General features: G+C 44.9%; 1 protein-coding gene across 4 annotated transcripts in view; it reads right to left on the bottom strand.

Annotated features, from left to right (window-relative positions):
• MICU1 (mitochondrial calcium uptake 1) overlaps nucleotides 1–23982 on the bottom strand; it is a 110776-nt gene that overhangs the window by 18904 nt on the left and 67890 nt on the right. For all 4 annotated transcript variants that reach the window (XM_064464603.1, XM_064464602.1, XM_064464604.1 and 1 more), the window contains 2 exons: nucleotides 22358–22440; nucleotides 17151–17348 (listed from right to left, as the gene is read on the bottom strand). In XM_064464603.1, the coding sequence (XP_064320673.1) occupies nucleotides 17151–17348; nucleotides 22358–22440 (281 nt within the window). The remainder of the gene's footprint in view (nucleotides 1–17150; nucleotides 17349–22357; nucleotides 22441–23982) is intronic.

The following is a 23982-nucleotide window of genomic DNA, read 5'->3' as shown; positions in this document are numbered from 1 at the left end:
TTACTGTTGTCTGAAGAGATGTTGGGGTTTACTCACGATGCAAAACACCAGCCTCTCCCCTTCTTGTGTGCTGGGGAAAGGAGAGGGAAAACTAATTTGGACGAAAAGTATGTGTTCTTCATTAAAAAGCATGGGTAGCCCTCTCTGCCATGTTTGAAGAACATGACGTTTTACAATATCCAAGAGACACAAAAATTTGCATTCAGTACTGTTTCAAAAGCAGCACCGATGCTTTCCTCCTCTATAATATTCCTAGTTTCAGCCCAAAAGACACAAACCAGTATTTTTCTACCAACCGCCTTCAAATATCCCAAGTTTTCGCAGAGCAGGAGACAGCATCTTTTATTAAAGGGTAAGAAACGGGTCCAAATACCTCAAATCAACCTTGTAAGTGGTGAATATACTTAGAAAAGCCTTGAGTCAGCGTCTCAAAGCCCACCGGTCCTCTCCCCACACCCTGCATTAAGGACAGGCATTGTGCAGCTCCGTGGGGTAACACAAACAGCACGGCTCCCTGCAGTCTTAGAGATGGGGAAATAAAAAAGGGCCAAATCCTCACAGGTTTTTTTGTAACGAGGCATTCAGACAGTGGTCAGATTTGCACTACTGGATGGAAAAAAGACCAGAAAAGAAAAGTTAAAAAAACTTTTAATCTTCATTTTATTCCTGACGTGTCTCACACAAAGCCGTTTGGTGGCAACTGTAAGATAAGAAAGCAGGATTATTCTCCACACGCCACGCTAAACAAGTCTTAACGTGAGCGTGATGATGAAACACGTTGCTTCAGCCCAGCTTTCCTCCTTCCTATTTTCAGCTGTGACCCTGAGATGTTCGAAGCAATTGGCTCACTGCTGTTGCAGAGGGTCTCAGTGAGCCCTTCGGCTCCCCTCGCTCGGGCTTTCCCAAATAAAAGATGATGAAACACAGCTACGCTTTAAGGATTACCTGGGGAAAGTTGGTATGTTAAGAGTGATGCTGTAATTTCCAATCAATGTTTGCAGCCATGCAGCTGGGAGGAAGGCAGACAAGCATGTTTTAAGCAGGATTATTTGTAAAATTCAATGCAAACTAACATCTGCATCTCAAACATCACTACTAAAAACTGATCAAGTTCTCTTATTTAGTGGCATCTATTACTAAACTTTTATAGCTAGAGAATAAATAAGGGGAAAAATGCTTATTCCTCCTGTGATTTACCTTCTCAGCATCTGGTCCTTGGGGTTTTAGGGATCTCCTTGGTGGGAAGCTGCAGTTGGACTGATGTCTAAATAGCCACACAACAGATTTTGCCACAAGACATCGCCTGGTGCCACGTAGTAACGTTTAATCCTTTTACATTACGAAAACAAAGTGTACACAGGCCCAAAAGTTTCCTGGCAGGTACTACTGGCATGCTTTCAACCACCACTCACACAATGAAAGGATAGACAGAGGTGTACCAAAACACACAGCCTCTGGGTTTGGGCAATCTGGTCTAGACCAGGCATGGAGGATTCTTCTGAACTACAGGGAAAATAAAGATCAACAAATGCTATTGCGTCAGCTCTCAAAGACATGAGCCAAGGCAGGCAGGGAAAGCCCTCCTGGAGGCAAACCTTTCTACAGCATCTGTTAAAAATAGCTCCAATACTCAAGTACAAGGACCTCACTAGCTCTGAGCAGCAGTATTGAAACGTGGAGCACAATGAACATGCTGACGCTTGCGGTATTTTTGGTGTCTTGCAAACCATATTGCAAGTGAAGTAGAGGGCCCATCCTACTGCCATAGCCTGAGCCTTGATCACAGCAGTAGCAATAGCCCCACCTGCGGCAGACCCTCCGCCTGAGACGAGAGAGCTTTAGTCTTTTGATTTATTGCACAGTTGGGAGATTGTGTTAAAGGAAAAAATAAAGATAAAACAAATCTAAGATGAAGGAACTAAAATAACTTATTTACATGACTCTTTAAAGTAAAAAATCGTGCTGAGACCCTGTGAATAAACAAACTAATTTCCCCCTCCCTGTGGGCTCCAAAACTGGTTCCAACTTTTAATTTCTGCAGGTGGTCATCAGGTGCAGTGATGAGTCAAAACACCATACAAATATTATTCACAAGGAATGAAATAGCCTGAAAACCATGGAATTAATACCTCTTATTCTGGGTTTATCTCTCTTTAAAATGAACACCTTTCACATTAAACTGAAACACTCACAGGTACCTGAAGTCAATTCCCAGCAGCCAAGAGTTATGTGCTCCCATACACAGGCACACAGGGGCGCCCACTGCAAACGCTGGCCTAGAAAGGGGCTGGCAAGCAAGAGCTGGTCAACCACCAGTTTCCAAATTCAAATAAATTCAAATATAATCACCACTGAACTGAGGAAAAGCAATTAAATCATGGTGATGGGTAAACAAAGTTCAAAACTTGCCTCCAAGCTTGTGTCAGATATGTTTAAATTAATTACAGAAGGGATGAGCAAGGAATGTTATTTAAAGATAATGCAGAAAAAGAAAAATTCTGGTGAGAGACTTCTGCCTATTTTTCCCCTGATATGTCAGCAATCATGTTTATTCATAATGAAACTTGGCTTCAAATGATTTGTGAGCGGACAAACCTTGATTTCAGCTTTTAAAAAGAAAAAACAAGCCAGCTACCCCTGACAGCCCCTTTCCCACCTCCCTGTCTGGGATTAGAGGCATCACATCCGTGCTCTCCTGCCTTCTTGAATGTCTTCTGGCCAACCAAACACAGCTGGCCAGTCGTCTCCACCTGAAAATGAAGGAGGGTGCAAAGCCTACAGTAATTTTTCTTTCAGTACTCAACATACAGTCTAAGAACAGTGTTAAGTGTTAAAATCCCCCAGGTATTTGAAAAGGTGTTAAAAATAGCATCCTTTCCCAGGTAATCACAATCCTTTGCCTTCACGCATGTGACGTTACTGTACGGGTTATTTTTCCAGTCACTTGGCAGGGAAAAAAAGCCCCAGACTTCACAAGGATGGGGTGCAGGGCAGAGCACACTGAGATTTATTACAAGCAAACAAGTCCTCTGACAGCCTTTTTCCCTTCCATGTATCTTAACCAAAAAAAAAAGGACAGCCAAGGCAATCACTCAGCGGCATCACAGAGCACCGGCTGGCGCGGGACGGAGCAGCTCCCACACGGGCACCCACCCTCAGGGAAACTGGGGAGGGAACGGGGGGGGTCCTACCCCACTCTGAACTGCAGCCCCAAAACCTACGCACGCAACACAAATGGTCAGCGAGTCCAACATCTCTGGAGCAGCTTCCCCCTGCAGCCACTTGGTGCCAGCAGCAGATTCTGCAACCGCACACTGGCAAAGATACAGTGAATAATAAAATATAACGCTCTCCCGTGTTCCTCCTGCAAGCCAGGGTGCCCGAGATGCTGAAGAAATTAGTGTAAAATACAACGGGCAGTATTTTGAAATTAATTAAAAGCCAATGTGACATGCAAGGAAATCAAAGGCGTTAATGGGAGGATAAGAAGGCAGGAGAAATGGGGCACAGCACTTCACTCTCCCGCTGCCAAGCTGACCCAGCTTTGCTAGCCCAGTCCCAGTCCATATACCACATTAGGATACTTTCTACAATAATGTAAAAGACTACCCATAATCTAAAACATCAATTACTACATAATCTAAAGTATTAATTACTCCCACCCCCTCAAAAAAACAAACAAACAACAGACAGGACAAACATCTTCACGCTCCTCTATAAACTGAAATATGGGCAAACTTCCTTCTAGCTTAGCTTTTTGTCTGAATAAATAACCCTACTCTCTTTTCTTGAGTGCATGGAGGAAAGGGTTCATCACATGAGAGCAGAAGGCAAATAAACAGACAATTTGCTTCCACATCCCCTTAATTGCCTAACTTTATAGAAAGGCAATACAAGGATCCACCATAAAACGACAGACCCACAACCTCTGCTTCCAGACTTGACTATTTTTTTTCCCTACTAGCTCAACCCACCTTCTCCTGCAGGAAATCAAACGCCAGCTCCTGAGAAGAACCCAGCCTGAACCAATTCAGAGACACCACCCCGAGAAATATCTTTACTCAAAAAAAACCCCCCATCGGAACTTCTTAAACACAGACATTCGTTTCCTTTCACCTCTCCTTCTGCCACCGCCAGCTGCAAGGCTCATCGCTGGGACATGAAGCGGCTCTGATGGCCTAAGGAGCCACCTGGCACGGGCAGGAGGACGTCCTCTGGGTCCTCCCTAACTGTGGGGACGGGGCATCGCAAATGCCGCTGCGGACTCGGACCACCCACCTCGTAAATGTAGACTTTGCCAATCTGAGAAAACAGAGAAACCAGGAAGTGTCATTTAAACTGAAGGCTGAAGGTACAAACAGCACCACGTCTCTATGAGCACAGCCCTGCAGCCCTGGCGCATGATACGTCGTGGGTAAGGGCTGAATTGCCCCTTCCAGGTCAGGCTCAGTGCGGTGGGACGCATGGCTTCGGCTCAGACACAGCAGTGTTTTGGAAAGAAAACATAAGATGAAATTTTAATTTGCCCCCAGGCCATCCCTCCTTCAGAAAAAGGTCACGCTTGGGTACCAGACACTCCTCAGGGAACGACTTCTCATGCCAGCTGACTCTCCTGCCTCCTCATTCAATTTGTCATAACCAATAGCATTGATATGGGAAATTTCTGCCTAAAACCCCAGTGCTGAAAGCCCCTGTCTAATCAGAGATCGCAAGTATAAAAACCAGGAAGCAGTGTGTTGTCAGCGCTGCCACCAGACTGAGCTATGCCCAAGAGAGCACCACCAGCTCTGCAACCACCCAGGGAGGGATGCCAGAGCACCAAAATGCTCAGAGAGGACTTAGCATCACCATGCAACCACAAATGGATGTAAAAACATCATGCCTGAAAAATGGGATCTCTTCTCCTTCCTGATTTTTGGTCTGTACACTGAACAGTGGCTTATTTTGGTTTGTTTGCTTTGTTTGCTGGAGAAGATTGTTAAAATAACCATCACACCCTTCCAGTCTTTGCACTTGGCAGAGGTTCAAATGGCATTTAAGATCAACCAAAACGAGCAAGAGCCTCAGAGCCTGTCGACAGGAGAGGGAGACACTCAGCTGTAACATGACGCAGCACGATGAAAACACAACTCGGGCTTTTCCTATAGCAACACCAAAAGCAAAAGCAGTGGCACCTCCCAGGCTGGCGGCCAATTACCTCTACGGTGCAACCCTTCCAGCAGCCCCAGGTAACAGGATGGGGAAGTCAGCTCCATCTGTGCTTTGGGGCTTGAATCTGTATTCCCCGGGCTTACCCCGTGACGGGAACACCAACTGCTGAGCTGCTCGGACGAAGCGATGCCCTGCGCTGCTTCTCCTGCAACTACGCCCACGCCTACCAGTGCACGGGCTCATCTGAGAGCTATTGCATGGCCTTGCTAGTCCATACACACCAGGAAAGAACATGAAGCATGGCCACGTCACAGTTTTTGAAGGGTTATTAAGCACAAATACCACGAAGCACTGTAGTCCTGCTGTGTAACAGTCAGCATATTCAACTTACTCGGTTTTTATTCTTCGGAAATAGTCCTAAACCTATCTTCTCTAAATTTGATGTAGATATTCTTGAACTTCAAACTATCTGCAACCAGGAACCCAGCAATATAATTTCTATCCTCTTTAAACACTCATATTAGCAAAATACCTAGCTATATTTTAACAGGCTCTTAAATTTCTAGGAAGACTTCTCCTAGAAACCAATCAAACAAAGTATGTATTCCCTAAAATCTCATCTAAAAGCATCTAAAAAAACAAACGTGTGTGCTCCACTTCTTATTTCCAATTGAGATAGCAAAAAAAAAAAATCTACAAGGACTTCTGGATGGAGAGAAGTGTTGAGGGATGATTTTTGAGCTTATTTATGCTGGCTAAACAAGCACCAATAGCAGAAATATTGCTAATACTAATTCTGTCAGGTTTAGGGGTACGTGAAAAAGGTGACCTGTTCTGAGAGCTGCGGTGTGTGTCATAAGGAATCAAAAGGGTCTGGGAAGTAATGATTTGTAGGGTAATATTCAGATTCCCAGTATACGACCCTTTAAAGTGGTATTTGCTCAAAGCTTTATTTGACAGGCTGTAATACATTATTTATCTGCAAACTACTGCAGCACTAGATGTTTACTGTTCTGGAGAAGCAGGCTGCCAGGATCTCTTTTAAAGTTGCATATATAACTATGACTGAGGAAGGAAAAAAAAAAGGGGGGAAACACTGTGTACATCTTCCTAAACCCCAGCAACCTCCTCTGTAAAAAAAAAAATAATCTATTTGGGAACAAGCTGTAGTATTTGCACAGGCACTAAATTATTGTCAAAAAAAGAAAGCAAGGCAAAAGTTTCTACAGACTTTTTATTTGGCAAGATCAAAGGTTTCAAAATATTAAGTTTTTTTGTTAATTATGCTGAAAGATTCCAGAGCGCACGGATCTAACACACTGGGTTTTGCAGGGTGAAACTCAGCCTGCTCCAGACACAGCCTGACGTAGCGTGCCGGCAGCCTGCAAGAGCCACTGGATTGGGCTTTGTTGGTCCCATTACGTTATTTGGTAAAAACCAGCCAAAGCAACAGCTCTAAAGATTATCAGATCTACCAACAGCAGGAGAAACGCAAACGGGAAGGATGCGGAGGAGGAAACGCCAAACCCAGCCTGAACCATCCTGCACAGGGTGTTCTGGCCATCACCCCGCAATGCCGGGCAGCGCAAACCCAGGCTGCCCGAGAAGGTCATTCCAGGTGCTGGATAACTCGTACAGAAAAGCAAACCACGACCACCACGACCCACCTCCAATGCCTGGAGCAGGCTGAGAGGCTCCCTGCCTGCAGCACTGCAGCAGCTCTTGCTGCAACACCAGCTGTGCCGAGCTGGCATGCTGCCTACTGCTGATGGCGGTCCCTGCTCCTCCAGGGACGGGCAGGCAGCACCGCGAAACCCTCGGGTTTGGAAACCACTTCTGAGCCTCATAAAACTAGCCAGAGCATCCAAATTATTTAATTGTCCATTAACTCCCTCCCCTACCTCATTTGCTGCACTCAAGCATGGGTTGTACAGCTGGATCAGGTCAGGAAAAATGCTCCCAATGCTACCAGCAGCAGCTTGCTTCTCTTTAACTTAAAAAAAAAAAAAAACGCAAAAAAAGGAACAAAAAAACCCACAAAAGAATTAAAGACGGGGGAGCTATTTTCACACGAGAAAAATCCAACCTTCTGAACGCTTCCCCTGTTTGCACTTTCCCTCTGCTCTCCAAGAACAGCTTAAGTGAATATCTAGCAGCCAGGTTAAAAATATACATCTGTCAGCAGCAGCAGCACGATCCCAGCAGACGAGGTGTTTGATAGATGCTTTTGAGGTGTCATTGACCTTGGCGTGCCACTGCTGCCTGCAAGGGGGAAAATTAATTCCAATCACCGGCAACTTATTACCCTTTAATGAGCAATTAATAAAGGTTATGTAAAGATGGCCGCACCTGAAATTCCTCCTCATGAATCAAAATAACTTCTTGCCAGCTCTGAAAAGATCTGCATTATGAAATTTCGTACAGTGGAGGAATGAAAGGATGGAAACATAAAGGAAAGGCATCAGTAATACTAAGGGGAAAGAACACATCTGATGAATTAAAGGGAAGCACTTGCCTGACTGCTGGGATGGAGAGGGGGAAGAGGTGAGCAGCCACTTCTCACAGCTGCGCCACTACTCCCAATTCCTGCCCTTGACAACACTCCTGGTACCTTGGCGCAGGGAACAGAGCAGCTTTTCCATCCTACATGCTCATTGAATGAGAAAAGAGCAAAGTTTGGAAGCGGTACGAGTTCCCAGCTCCACCGCAGGGATACCCATGGGGTGGCAGAGCTGCAAGTACCCGAGCCAAACTGTTGCTCTGAAAAACACAAATAAAAATCTCCATGGAACTGATATACACAATTTTATTAAGAAACATAGTGCTCTCACTGCTTGTTAGAGTTTATGCTGTTTCTGCCTGACCTTGGCGCGCAATTTACCAAGAAAAATAAGTTTGCAGCCGTTTGATTCAGCCAGCAGGGAAAAGGGAGTGCCAGCATCCTGCTCCCACATCCTTAAGGCACCAACAGAAACGAAGTGAGGAGCTGAAGCACAGACGGCAACGCGTGGAGGTGCAGAACAGCTCTGTATTCAGAGCTTGAAAGGGGAAAAAGAGCAAGAGGACTAAAGTGCTTGTTCTTAGAGCAGAAGGATGAGGCAGAAGTCAGGTACCTGCTACAAGAATTGCTCACCGGAAACTTCCCAACCAGCGATTTTAGCGTGCTGTTATCATGCAGGACTTGATTTGTATTTATTTTGGGTTGTGCTTAAGAAGCTGGCTGACATTCTCACCCAAGGAAGTACAGCAAGCCCATTGGGTGATAAACATTTCGTTTTTCCCTCCGAAGAACAAAACGCATTGCCCACGCTCCCGTAGTTACCGCACTTGCGGGTCCACGGGAAGATGGAAAACATGCAACCCTAAATGTCTGCTTTGATTTTTGTCAGCTAACCGGGACATTGCAAACGCCTCAGCAATGGCTCCGCAATATCCAAACAAAGCCGCAGAAGCTTCCAAGATGGTTCCTGCCTTTCCCACCTTGTTAACAGCACAAAACCCAGCACCAGCACGAAATCCTGCACGCCTGCTGAGCCTGCCAAGCGCAAGCTAGCATTGGTCCAAAGCCTTCCCCTGTTTGGGGCTTGTGTGGATGTACATCACCCGGCTAACGCAGCCATACAGCTGCAGTCCCAACGCGTTCACACAGACGTCCCCAGCCTCTCACCCATCAACTTCCGAGGCTTTGTTAACTGAATTGTGTGCACATGAACAACAACATCTTGGCTAACTAGCTTATCCCTTCTCTTCATGGACTCAGCGATACAAACCTCCACGCACTCTTGTGACAATGCAATTAATCAAAATACCACTCCAGATTCTATTTGCAGGGGTGCTGCAAGAGGCTCTGCTGCCTGCACGAGCGCAGGGCTCGGCACGCTGCACTGCGGGAGCTCGGGAGTGGATTTACACACACTTCATAAACCAAAAGGAGCCTGTTGTTACAGAGCAAAACCTTCTACTGCTACTAATGACACAATAAATAGAAATTCCAATAAAATCCTCAAACGGCTTCCCCTGCAGAGCCACTGCACCAACCACGTTTAAGCCACTCGGTTCAAATAAAAGCAAAGCAGCACATACCGTAGTGGGTATTTTATCACCAGGCAGTGCGATGGTTGCTTTAATCAGTCCATGAAGCACCCACTGCAAACGAGGAGATGGCAAAGCTGCTCCCATGCGTTCGAGCCATGTCCCAGCAAAGCTGACAAGCAGCTGCAGCACCTCAACGCACACGTATTGTCACACCCATGCCAGATTCACTGGCACGCTTCCCACTGACCGTTCTGGTCTGCCGACCACGGAACATTCTCAGCTTGACGCTGGGTACCTGTTTGGTGTCACTGCCCTTAACCTCGGTGTGCCAGTGCCCGTCGTAGAGCTGCAACTGCTCACTCGTCACTGCTGCTGGGGCAGACCCAAGTAACACCTAAGACACAATTTAAGAAGTGGCTGCCTGAGTGCTTTTACTCAATGCCACTCCAGCAGGTACGTATGAAGACAACCGCATAGCTAGACAGTCTTCCTGTGCTCACAAACGCTGAGCATGGAGTTGACCGAAGCAAAGCCCAAGGGGCAGTGTGCCCATCGGTCCTTGAAGCACACCAGTTAGGACCCCCAGGATGTCTCACCAAGCATTTCATAGCTGACGTGCAGATACTTGATGTGTTCTTATCATCCTGAGTCCCCCTCAGCCATCTCACAGCTGATACCTGACTCTTCCTCCAGCTTTCAGAGCAAGGCACTGGAAAGGTTTGATTTCGCTGACATGGACGATCTCCCAGTTCGCTTTTGCAGCCTGTACTGGGGAGGAATTAAGAATAGTGTTTACAGCATCTTCTGGTACAGGCACGAAACACAGCTTTTGGCACCTCACCCATGACGGTCAACCACACACCCACCCAGCGGCACTCTCCCTACTTAATGAAAAAAAAAAGGACTGAAATTCAAGGTGCCTTGTATTTAAACTAAACTTCCCCTAGTGCACATTTAAACCCTTCATTACCTGGTCTGCCACTACTGATTGATGAAAATTACTTCCCTCAATCTTCTTTACAGTGACTTCTCATGTTTACTGAGACTGTTATATCTCCCTTCTGTCTTTCCTTTAAGCTGCACTTGCCACAGCCTTGTAACTTATTCCTATTTCCCAGATTTTTTTCCATTGTAGCATCCCACTCTGAATTTTTACCAAGTTTTTGGCTGACATTGGACAAAAACTGAATGCCAGCTTTCCCCCAAACCCTAACCAAGAGAGTAGTCAACCTGCAAGCTTCAACATGACCCTTTCCACTCGCACACCAAGACAAAAGCAGGCCACCAGAAGCTTTGAACGCCATCAAGAACATGATGAGCTGTCCAAATAATTTCAACTGCCTGCCTAGAAATTCCCAGCTATTTATATGCTGGGCTGTGACTCCTTAACTACAGAGTTTCCTGACATGAAATTATTCATGGTGGTCAGATGATCCCACTTTTAACTGGAGATGTCACAAAATCCTGTCATCCAAAACACCTTCATGGCTATCCATCACAAAGTCATGGTCATCAGCCTTATTTCTATTCCCTAAAACTCCTAACACAGTAAACACAGAAGAGGGAGTATACAGATCTGTGGGAATAAGCCTGAGAACTCCTCTTTCTTTGAAATAAACCCATCGTGGCTTTGTCCATCCCTGACTCTAGTAAGGACTTCTGGGGCAGGAAGCCTCAGTGCCGAGTTTCTCTTCCCTTCCGGAGCTGTTGTTTAAAGGTTACTGGCTATTGACATACCTTGAAGCTAGAATCAAGGGATGACAACAGTGACACAGACCTAGAGCGTACGTTCCCAGACTCAAATAGAGGCAGGTATGATCTCCAAGACATGCCATCCACTGACCCCTTCATTCCCAATGTGCCTCTGCCGGCTGGGACTGACCAAGAGAAAGAGGTTGAGGCTGAGCTTGGTATGTGATAGCACAAAGGGATGACTGGGTAGCAGAGGATCACCGAAGGAGGTCTCCGCTCGGTAAACAGATCTTATCCTCCACCACCGCCTCCCCATGTCTCTTGGCTCCACGTCATCCATCCTGCAGCTGCACAAGCAGTCTGTAAGTGCACATTTGGTCTGTTGTCTTAGCAGAGAAGAAGCTCCTAAGCAACACAACAGAACACAAAGGTAAAAGCCAAGCTGCTCCGGGTTTTTCTTTGGTTCCCTAAAAAGCGACTGCTTTTTAACTGTATTTTCAGCTTATTCATATTCCTCTTCCTGCTCTAATTCTGTGCTTTACCTATTCCCTCTCACAGCAGCCATTGTTTGCCCTTCACCACCCCTGGGGCTTGGACTGCCTCCCTCCCACTGCTCGTGACCCAGCTGCAGCGCTTCTGCTCCCCGGGGCAGGAGCTCTCGAGCCCCGCGGTACACATTACCGAGCCTGGGTCCTCCCGATACTGCATCCCCACCTCACCTTCCCATTGAATCGCTCATCCTCTGGGAGAAACAGAGGACCTGTGAGGCACACTTTAGAGTTTCAGTTTTTAATGATTAGCCCGTCCTCCCCTCCTTCCCCACAGCACACTGAATGGTTTCAAAGCGTATCTTTTAATACCTCATAGCAGAGCCTCACTGAAGCATCCCAGGTGACTCAAACCATTCTTAATACGTTTGCACATCAGAGATGCCACAGTGACAGACACCTCGGGTAAGCACTGCAACCAGGTCAGGAAATCACTAACAAAGAACCCAAGCCACTTTTTATATCTGCCATTAGTTGCTACATTAAAGAGACAACTTCACAAATGCTGGTTTGGGTTTTCATATATAAGGACCATGTGAAGGAAAAGAAAGCAAGCAGGGGACTAAAGAAGGAGATATAGATATAGAGGATATAGATATAGAACTAGATACAGAACCAACAAAACTACATGTAAGTATACAAAATCCATTACAGGATGCAGAGAAGGAAGAATTCATATGGAAAAAATAAAAGGGAAAACATTACATCCCCCATCACTGTCCCCACAGCGAGCAGTCCAGCAGCGAAGCTGATGGTGAGTGTATTAGCAGGTAAAGGACAACTTTGTGAGACAACACGGCTAACCGTGACGGACTGCCATAAGGGTGACTTTAAATAAAAGGTCTCGTGCAAGTTCGATACCAAATTGACCTCCAAAAAGTCCAAGCTTTGGGTCCTTCCTTAAAGTTTAGCCAATCTGACACTGCCAGACTTCATTTTTCAGGCCAGTTGAAACAATTTAAGTTACTTGTTTCTTCCACTTATATCACTGCAGCAGATACAAGATACGTGACTCACTACTGCAAACTTTGTTACTTATGTTAACAAATCACTGAAAAGCTGTATCAGTCTGCAAGCCCTTATAAAAACAAGGCAGAACCCAAAAAATCTTGAGTGAGCTGGTAACACAGCAGTATTTCATACTTGGTATCTGAGTAATCCTGTACAAACCACGCCAGCACCAGGACTCAGAACAGAAAGGCTATTATGCTAAAAACAGATCGTGAAAAATTAGAAATGTCTTCTGAAACCAGAATATTCATTAAGACAGGGTCGAGATCTGGGACTTTCTAACGAGATATGTGCAGAGGCAAGAGCGTCCATCACCCCTTCTTCATAAAAACTAAACCAAGCAGCAATTGTATTGTCATTGGTCATGGGAACAGGAGTCTCCAGGGTAAAGTTACTCCACATCACCCGTCACAGAACAGACACATAAAATAAGGGATTTTTCTGGACAGCAGCACCGACGTGTGGTACCTTTGCCATATTCTCACAGAACCCCATTTTACCTCTCTTTGCTCTAGTGCTTGGAAGACTTTTTGCTGGGGAGGGACCGCTATCGGGGCATCCTTTATCCTTGGGTAAACAACAATCTGCAATGATCCCTATTTCTCAGCATAAGGATACACATCTGCTCAAGGATCTGACCCTTCAACCTATCTGGGAAGCTCCTCCGTGGATAGCTGCATCCCACCACCTCAAAGCGCAGACCCCAGATCACACCGATCTGCGACGTGGCGTTGCTCGAAGCCGTGCAGCACAACCTTGCCTCTCCAACCACGGCATCTCCCGCCAGGGAGACAGCCCCACACCTGCAAGGCGTAGGGCTCTGTTAGTACCTGCTTTGTGAATTCAGCTGAGAACAAATGCCCTCTGTGAGTGACTGTCAGGGGAACAATGGGCTATAGAAATCTCACTGTGGGAAAATAGGAAAAAAAAACTTTACCAAGGTCTTACACCATAGGCACACATATCCCACTGCTGGCAGAAAGAGACCTGGGGAGATAAAAGAAGACTAAATATGGAGATTAAATCACTGCTCTTAGCATGTTTTGGGTTGCCCTTCAGGGGTGACACAGATGTGGAGAACAACAGGCTAACACATCTTTTCTACATGTGCTTAAAGAAATTTACAAAAATTTAGGCTGGAAGAGACCCACAGGCTGACTGGGACTCCTCTTAGTCCATCAGGGACATGGGAATACCTAGGACAGACACTAACAAGCCGAAATAGCATAAACAATGTCAAGTCCTATCCCTCTTCCTAACTCACAGAGTACTTTCACTTCAAAAAAAAAAAACAAAACCAAAAACCAAAGCACCATTTGAGCCCAATACCGCCATGTCCTAACAGGACACGATATAGCTGCCGAGCCTGCCCAGACAAACTTGTCACCGTTTGTCACACTAACTGACAAGAAAAGGAAGTCTTTCCATAGGCGCTAAAGCAAAGCAGCATAAATGCAGTAAGAAAACGGCGAGGACCTTGCCGGGAGCCTGCCCCATTCGGAGGGTTGGCTCCTGTGGCTCAGCCGGGCCACCCCACAACGCAAGGAGGCGGCCACGGCTTCCTCAAAGTAGTCAAACTACAAAGAGTTGTAATAAGCTGTTAAAAGCTTATCCTCACCCTCTGGCTGTGGTTACCTTTCTTATCCTTCTCTCCCGCAACTAAGCTGATTGCTGAGTTTCCATAAAATGGTAGAAAATATACTTTCATCAAAAAATAAGCAGAAGGGGAGGAAACACCAGGCCATGGTTACTTAAATATACTGTCAGCACTTCAGCAGTAAGGGACATCGAGATGTTCAGGGCTTTATCTGATCTAATTCCTCTGAGAAAGTTTCTGCTTGATCTTCACAAGAAACATACACGAATATTTGGGTAGGAAAAAAATGAACCAAAATCAGTAAGAGGGAAGTGGGTTCAGGTGGTCAGAAACTATTGTTCCACCTTCATAATCAGTAGAAGAAACCAGCTCTCCAGCGTATTAACTGCAGATACGCCTGGATCCTGAGGCGAAGGGCGTTTAAAAAAAGGTCTTACTTAAAGTACACTTTTTGTGGAAGAGAGAAAGCAAGCATCCCAGTTTGAGAACAGAGGCACCGTTTCACTTGAGGGCTGCACCAGCCCCAGGAGATATTCTTCAGACCTGCTCACAGTGCATTTCCCCAAAGCCTTTTCTGGAGTTCAGACACCAAACGTGAACAAAAACTGGTTTTCAAATTAACATCCCAGCTTCAGACCATGTACTAATTTTGCTAAGCCAGCAAAGGATGAGTAGATGAGGGTACAAGAGTTCAGCTGAGCCCCTGGCAGGTCTGCCACCATCTATTTTCTGCTCCTCCTTGTCCACCGGTAACTCTAGCCATGCCAAGAGAAGGATCCAGAGATGATCTGTATGAGACAGAACAAGGCTGACAAAGGACCTCTGTGCTCACAGGCTCATTACCCAGACACATAAAACAAGGGAAGCCGTTAAAAATCAGCTATGTGAGTTACCCGATGCTCTGTAATAAAGTATTTTCTAGCGACACTTCTCACATCTGCACGGGTCAAGGTAAATATTTGAGGGAGATCTCTTCTCTGAATTACCACATTTTGAAGTGGCTGAGTTCATTAGAGCACTCCCTGGAAAAGGAGCAATGCAAACCCACTAGACACCTGCGTGAAAAGCCGCTTAACCATGAACAAACACATCAAATGTGATGCAGGGAAAGAAGGTGGGAGATCATGTCAAAAGAGATAAAGCCTGAAGAGCAGAGGGGCCATGTTGCATAATGCTGAGGACAGAAATAGGTCTGTGTTGTCTAAATAGATGAGAACTATGAACAGAAAAAAATCAGGTGCTTTAGTATCATGAACTCAGGAAAAAAATGTTTGGCAGAACAGAACTGTTACCTTTGCATAGGTCAAATTTTCCAGTTAAAACAAGTATCAGAAATACTAAGCACAGCATGGTACTGTGCTCAAGGGCGCTCTCAGGAATTCAGTAATGATGCATTCATGATATTCTTTGACTTACCAAGACATAAATATTTTGTACGCTCCCCAATCAATAACTAACTTGTTAGAAAGGCAACTAACATTCACCAGAAAGACATACAATTGACTGAAATCACTAAAAACTAAATTAATTCTAAACTGTTGCAGGAGGAAAAGAACAACAAGTACCATGAAACAGAAAAAAAAAAAAAAACAACAAAAAACAAACAACCAAAACCCCCATTCCAGCACGGGGTCCGGAATGACATTTCAGTGCCTCCTCATTGCCCATCCCCGGAGCAAACGTGGCAGTGGGAAACCAGAGCAGGACGGCAGGTGAACATCAAATAATCTCTATTTCTCTTCCCTTGGCATTCGAGTTTCAGCTTATGTTTCTTAACCTGAAAAAGTATTGCGTTCATTCTTAATTTGTAGAGACACTGAGGAACTGACAATTTCCAGTACACAAAGAACATGTTCTTCAGCCAGCCTATTCCCCCTGCAAATGTAGAGCCACACCACCCGCTTCAACGACCGGTTAAATGAAGTCAGCGAACTGGACAATTACCTTCATAAAAAAAGTATCAGCCCTTGAGACAGGTTCCTACTCAGATTCATAAAAGTCCAAATAAAAAAGGGAATAAATTCAAGTTAAGTTTGTAACAACTGACTTAATAGGAACTTAATAAAATGCTGTCCATTAGCTGGATCACACAACCTGAGCGTGCAGACATTTGTACATCAGACTGAAGCAGTAGTGAGCTCTGTTGTCTTAAACAGGTTATGGTTGTGGGAGGATCTTCTTGTGCACAAAATCCCCATTTCTGAGGCCAATGAAAGCCTGGCTTTGCTCAAGTCAGGTCAAACCTCTGGAGCAGGCTTAAGGAAGGGCATAGTTTTTTGAGTCAGCTTTTCTTGGGAGCTGATACACAGACCAAGAGTTCCCTGTTGCTATTCCTGTATTCTTGTTGCTATTCTTGTAGTTAAAAGAACTAAATTTTGAAGCTCGATACTTAAATTCCAGCTATGTGTCTGGGAAGAGGGAGATTGGGAGCTGCTATTAACTCCTGGTAATGCAAAGGTAGAAGGAGACTTTCATTTCAATTGAAGGGTAAGAGTCTCAGACTATATGGACATTTCTTATAATGCATGTTAACCCAGGAGTGAATAATGGAGGTCACATACCAGAGACCACCTATTTAGCAGGATTCACACGAGGCTTGAACACTTACTCAGCCAAAATATTCAAAATAGTAAAGCAAACAAGAAGGTGGGGATAAAACCAGAGATGAAGAGTTTTGAGATGGTTATGAACGCTGGTCCTTCAGGGCACGGGCTGCACACTAGGAAAGAGATAAACCCTCCTTGGGAAGGTAGCAACAGACTGCTCACAACCTCTTTTGTCTTTTTCTAGAGCCATAATCAGCTCCGTCAGCAGCGCCAAGGCGTTGGAAAGGCAAGCACCATGCGGAGGGACACACAGCCGGGACGTGCCAGCGGCTGCTGCAACTCCCCAAGAGCAGCTACCAATGCAGGCTGGAGGTGTTCCTGGGGAGTGCCACAGGCACCAAAATGCTCATCAGAAATTCAACAGGTTTGATCTGTGAGTGATATGAGCCACTGCTGTAGTAATTCCCTCCAAACCCCTCCCATGCTCTTGCTCTTCCTCCAGAAACCAAGCCATGCAGCACTGTCCACGGTGCACTGCCCTCTCCACCATACGTAAAAAATGACCCAAACCTCGAGCTTCAGAATATCGTGCTGCAGTTTGCGCTGGAAGTCGAGGAAGTGGGAGATGGTCAGCTTCCCCTTCAGATCTGCCCCAAAGAAGTACGTTGTCAGCGCAGAGTTGAAGCCAGTTTTCAGGGTGTTCCCCGTTGTAGACCGGTCTCTGTGGCGCATGCCCATGCTGGTTTGGGAGCGAATAATGCTCTGGACCTAAAAATACAGAGGGGCATGTTAGCATCAAACACAGCATTTGGATTTATACTAGTCAAGTATCAGCACATAGTACTCCAGGCTCAGATGTGTCATCCTCTTGTGGTTTGTTCCCCCCCAAAATAATTCTTAAAAGACATGACAATTCAAAAACTTGGCTGAACTTATGCTTTGTTTTTTTCAGTCCTCTTTAAAGAAAGAAGAGTATAAATAGCTTAAAATGAGTTTTAAGAAACAATTCACCCAGTTTGCAGACAAGCATTTTAGCATTGATCCTATGCCTGGTCAGCAGAGAGCAGCTTGTTCCCAGCAAAGTCGCAGGAGGAGAGAAAGCCGAGGCAACCGAGGAAAAGAAAAAAGCCTGCACCCTTTTTGGAGCTTCCACTCCACTGCCCATCCTTGTTAGTTCACACCAACCCCAGTTAGCTCACATCGCATCTCCTCTCCCCTTGTGCGCAAAACCAGGGCTTTTTTACCCAAGGGCACCCCTCCCTTGCTGCCTGCTGCTCTCTGCCGCAGCTTGAAGCGCCGTCCCTGGGGCTGTGCGGCAAGCTGAGCTGCAGGTGGGGGCTGACCCACCCAGAGCAAAGAGCTCTCCAAAAGTCCTGCACGCTGCATCAGCCCAAATACAAGCCCAGTGGCAGCACCAGCAGAATAACAAGTAACGCAGAAGTTTGAGTTACCTGCAGACTGGGATATCTGCACAGACAGCCAAGCGTGAAAGCACACATTTTAACAGCAAAATCTCGATGTTTTTAACAAAGCACGCAGGCAAAGAGCATCCCCCTTCCCTGAGCTCTCCACAGTGCCCTGTACCTTCTCAAAGGCACCGTTCAACTCAAGGGGATGCTACAGGGCAAAAGATGTGCAGGACAACTTCCCTACCCTCTGCGATATGACAAGAGGTTGAACCTGAAGGATGTGACAGCCTGAAAAATCCAACAGTTAAAATAATTAAGTGTCCTGTGCTAATTTAAGTGGGCAGCCAAGCCAAACGCTCACCTCCTGTCTCCATCCTCAAGTATCCCACTACCCCCTCCCAGTACTCGCCTGTCTGAACGACTATTGCAGAGTTGCGAAGCTGGGGTTATTCTCTGCATAACAGCCAATCTCTTCCGACAAGTCAGAGGATTCATATTAAGGACAACAAGTGTGAGAAAAAAGGGGGAAAAAAGCCACCTGATGTGCTGCCCAGCACCCAGCCTCAACAGCACAGGCTTCCCCAAGCTTCAAACACCGCTGCTTTGCCTTCAGCCTCTTCCTCCTGCTGACAAAAGTTGGAAGGAAGGAAGAAAAACAGCTGCCAAGAGCTCCAGCTGCCAAAAGGACGCCAGAACCTCGTTATTGGGGTATATGGCGTGCGCAGATTTTTCCTAACAAGAGAGCAAGTGCTGGAACAACCCCAAAGCGGATGCTCTGGGGGAGAGCACTGTATCAGTGCCAGGCTCACCTCACTTGAAACGCTGCCTCTGAACCACAGGCTACTGGCTATTCTTCCACTACAAAGAGAACCAAGTCAAGTCAGAGGAAAAAAATACAGAAGAAAGGTTTTGGGGTTTCTTTTCTTTGAAATATGCACTGTGAGATGAGGAAGTATTTTTGCACTGTAAATAGCAAGTCCTTGTTTTGCTTTGTGCTCCACTTTAACTGTGAGCTCTGCATGCACATTTTGGAGACAAATATTTATAAACTGTCTGAAGCAATGCAGTTGATGACCAGCTTGGAAAACTGCCCCTGTTTCTGCAGAAGCAAGTGTTTAACACACTGCAGGCTGTTTGATAGAGCATCTTTTCCCGGGTGTTATTTATAAGGCATCCTACACCCCTCTTCTCTCCTCATCTATAACAAGCATCAGACAGTTTGAAAATCCATCTGTGGGCACTGGAGCCAAAACTATTTGGCTGGTCTCTGTTTTGGGTAATCCTTCTAATACCCAGAAAGGCAGGCAACCACTGCAAGAAGTTGCCCTCCAGCCCAACCAGTGCTGTCCTCCCCCACAGCTCATCGATCATATGAGGATGGGAAGCACAGAGATGCTTCACTGTCTTTTGTACATATTTCAGTTTAAGTGTTTGGGACCTGTTTCATCTTTTGCACCAGAGGGGAAAAAAAAATCAAATAAAATAGTTAATGGTTTGAAAGAGAAATCATGAGTAACACTGGGAGTTTAGTACTTTTCATCTGACTTCTTAATTAAAAAGTAGAAGAGTAAACTAACCATTTACATGCTGAAGGATGAGAAGTTGAAGATGATACTGATGCAGGCACCAAACTATAGAGCACTATGCCCTAACCATATGCATCCACTAGAAAAAAAGTCTGAGGCTTTATAGTGAGGCCTCAAGAAATTCATTATTTTCTTGTTAGGTAGTTAAAGCCTCTGACCCGCTTGTATATTACCTAAATTACCACAAATAATTTTCTTCCTTGATGAATACTCGTCAGGTTTGTCAGATGTTAATGAGAAGAGACCTGCTGTCGGCCATCTCCAATGACAACGTGTGAAAAAGGGGTAAGAAATTCATTCTCATGTGTTCACAGATGGCGGGGATGGTACAATGCTTCTGTGATGACCCTTCTCTTTCCCTTCTTCTTCTTCCTGTTGTCCCCCAAACGATGTTGCTCTTTTAAAGTGATGCCACCACTACCAGCATATTCCCTTGGAAGGGCCAGTTCCAGCTGCCCCTGCCAGGTAACATGTTTATGGTGCAGATCTGCAAACCCTGCCAGGCTCTTACCGAGCATCTCCATAAGGACTGAAAAAGAATATTTATCATATAAATTATTGTGTGTTATATTCTATATGTGTATAATATTATGTATGTGCCTCCCACTGAAGCTGTGCCTTTGCTTTAATTCTGTTTGCAAAATGCAGCAAATCAGTTGTAGCGATATCTGCAAAGATATTGTCAGCTTCTTCTCACTTTGCAAAACAGCTCCTTCATCCTGTGACTCGAAAGCTCTGGAAGATCAGCCTTCACCAAAAGACTCTGATGCTAACCAGGAATTTTATTCCTTTATATAGAGGCAGTGACGCATATAACAAGCTTAACAAAATTATGTCCTTCTTCCTAAGAATTTTTATATGACTTAATGTACATATAACTTCCCTTTGCCTACCAGATGATTTGAAATCGTTTAATTCAATTTTGTACTTTCATCTTCACAGGCTTCCGAAACATTCATCCTCAAGAAACATTCTTTTACTTTACATATCTAATAAAAAAGCTAAACACGACACCTGCATTAGTACCTTGGCGTCACTGCATTTTTAGTAGGCGGTTAACCATCCTCCGCTTCTCTTAAATTCATTTATCTCCATAATTAATTTCACTCTAGAACATTAGTAACTACTGTAAAACACCATTTGAATTCTTAAATATTATCAGATAGCTGCAGTGGAGTGCTATATTCATGCACTACGCAAACAGAAGGAAGAACAGTGTTTTTTACTTGGGCAAACAGGAAACTCAGAATTTTTCATAGCTACATCAGTATTTTGTAGGGAGGCAGTGCCAAACAGCACAATAGCCTGGACACTGCGCTGTATTCAAATCTGCACTCGAAGGACAATTAACTCACTCCAGGGTTTACAAACTGTCACGTGAAGGATTATCATATTGGAGTTAAACATACTCCCATTCTCCTAATAGTCCAAAATTTGCATCTAAAAATGTCCAGTTTACCAGATATATTACACAGCTCTAGAGAAAACTCATAATAATGACATCATACCCACAGGCAATAATTTAAAGAGGGTGACAGCAAAAGATTAGAAGGAGGGAATTAATTTAACAGACCTGCTTTGCCACTAGTTCTTCTCTTTTATATCAAGTGCCCCAAGCATGACCTCTTACAGACTCTTTGAAGTTAACTGATCATTCGATCAAATGATGAGTGAGAACTTAACTAGATTATTCAGGGCTGCTTTGTTCTTGGGTATCAGTTACACAGCTTTTCACCGTCTCCGAACACGTACGTCCTCCAGCATAACAAAACTACAAGGGCAGGTTATTTTTTTGCCCACAGAGTCTCACTTCCTTTGCCCAGAAGCAGCAGCTTTCACTTGCCCATTAAACATACAGCCCCGAGGGACGCGGGGTCACAGAAGTGCCAGGGCCACATGAATATTAGGTAGATGAGTGGTGTATTTCCTCTACCTTGTTCTATGGTACCAGAGGTGGTGACTCCTCAATCCAACCACCCAGTTCCCTTCTTTCCAAAAGCATTTACTTGCCCCTCTCACAAGCAGCGCACACGGAGCTTCGCTAATATACAGGAACTTTAGGATGCTTATGAGTTTCCAAAGCCTTAAGGCTGTTTCCTACGTAGGCAAGAAAACCATACGCTTCTGCCTGGGGAGGTCAGATCTCTTCCCCGCTGACAGCTCAAGTCTTCAATCTATGCCCACTCTAACACACTCACAAGCCGTAGCTTACAGGAGGTTCTCACCACTATCAAGCATATCAAGCATATCAAGCAGGCTAAGCTCATTAAAAAGCCTGAATCAAACTCCCTGCTGATGAAATCTTGTAAGTAGGGGAAAGCAAACAATGAAAATACACTCTCAACAAACACATTTCTAGATTGCATTGAAATAAAAGGCTAAATTCTTCTTTGAAGCAGACCTGCCCTGGCTGTTCTCTGAAGACAAACAAAATTAAGGAATGCAATAAAAGCTGTGGAAGAAAGTAGGATCAAAATCTTACGACACCAGTACAGTGAAAAAAAATCTTTATCTGCTTTGGAGGTGACATCTTGTGAAGATACCTTGTTGACAAAGTCACACGAAATCAGAGTTTGTACTTAGAGTTTTCCTGGTTGAATGAAAAATGTCTTGAAATGCCCAATAAAAAAAAAAAGCAGGCACTGAGCAGCACAGCAGAGTATAGAAGGAAAAGATGTAAACCACCAGCAGCCACCAATATAAATCACAGTAACACTGTAGAGGAGGGCTGCACTTATGACTGAGATGCTGTAGCACTAAGTCAACATGTTGTTCAACTTGCCTGCTCAAACTCTTCCATGTCCACCTCGCCGTCACCGTTCAGATCAAACATCTTAAAGGCGATTTCGAAATTCCTCTGGGGAGCTACATAAAAAAACAACACACAATAAAAAACAAAGACCAGTTAAAAAAAAAATATACGAGCTCAATAAAAAAAGTCACAAGTTCAGAATGACTCTATCCATAAATATTTTCCCATAATCCTTGCAATTTTAAGAAGAAAACGCAGCTTTTGGGAACCTCCAGCTATGAGCTTCACAGTGCTCCTTTTACCAAAGGTCTTGACAAGGAGGTTGGGCAGAGGAGATGTTTCTTGAACAAAATTTATTCCATTTACAGATAGAAAAATCATAAAAACAAGGCACCATCTGATATTTCTCGTGACATTCAACAGAAAATGACGCCGTAGCAAGAGCTCTGACCTGCTCCATACAGTACAGCACCAACTCGGCCAGAGGACGTTCCTCTGGCGTTGCAGAGCACGCTGGGCTTTGTGAAGCAGCTGGTGGATGAGGAGCAGACCTGGACTTCGGGTAATTCTCTTCCAGACTCAGCTCTTGTCTCACTGTGCAAATTTAAACAAATCATACCAGCCCTGTCTCAGTCCAGTTACGACACTAAGATAACCCACGAGCTGGAGCTCAGCAGCTGAGGCGCACCCAAGACGGCACGGTACCTTATTTTTCATTGCATTTAGTCTATGTTGTCACAGTTTATTTAGCCAGAACTCCACGAACACATCACTTCGCAGCCACCCATCACAGCAAAACCACACTCTTTCCGCTGCATCCCACCAAAGAATTTCAGTACATTTACATTTTGGGCTCTGTAACCCATCACCATTTAAAGCTACAACATAGCACCACAATTTTTTCCCAAATTAAGCTAATATATGAGAATTTATCTTGCTCCGCTACTTTCAAATACATACCACCTACAGGAATTTTGGTGTTTGCTGGGATTTCTAGGGAATCCTCCAGGCTGTAACTAGTGCTTAGGTCGACATCTTAAGTGATCAGTCAAAATTTACCCTCTTTTTTTGTTCTGAGGATGGCTCTTCCCCACCCAAATCTGGCAGCACGACGTGGATCACTGGTGAGGCTCATCCCCCTTCAACCTCATTTGTTGCAATCACCTTTTAATATTTATTGTGGATGCTCAAAAAGTAATGAGCTTCTGCAACCAGCATTCTGTGCTAAGGCATCTCCCGGATCTGGGTGGGAGGGGGACTGCAAAGAGGAATCACTCAGATGAAAAGAAATTAATATGGAATTAACTGAACAGGATCTTGTACATTAGTTACAGCTTCAGTTTAGGGCCAGAAGACTTTTACATCGTGTTTTCCCCTTGCTATAATAAACTGTAGCACTTTATCACTAAAAGATTCAGCTAACGTGTTAATGAGATCACTTTTTCCAATCACTTTGTGCCTGAAACAGATGTATTACAACATTAAACTCGATGGCAGGAACGGCCTGTCACTAGCTGCTTGATATATACAGCACATACCCTCCTGCCATTATGATGCCTGGATTTCCAATTTCCTCATGCCAATTATTCGGGCTTTAAATTCCAAACACCACGTGCATAAAGCCGTGTCCCCTGTAACCACGGCAAATGGTCAGC

Source organism: Phalacrocorax carbo, chromosome 13, assembly GCF_963921805.1.
Source record: "Phalacrocorax carbo chromosome 13, bPhaCar2.1, whole genome shotgun sequence".
Taxonomy (NCBI): Eukaryota; Metazoa; Chordata; class Aves; order Suliformes; family Phalacrocoracidae; genus Phalacrocorax; species Phalacrocorax carbo.
Note: the sequence above shows the minus strand (reverse complement) of the source record. Positions and strands in the feature narration are given on the sequence as shown.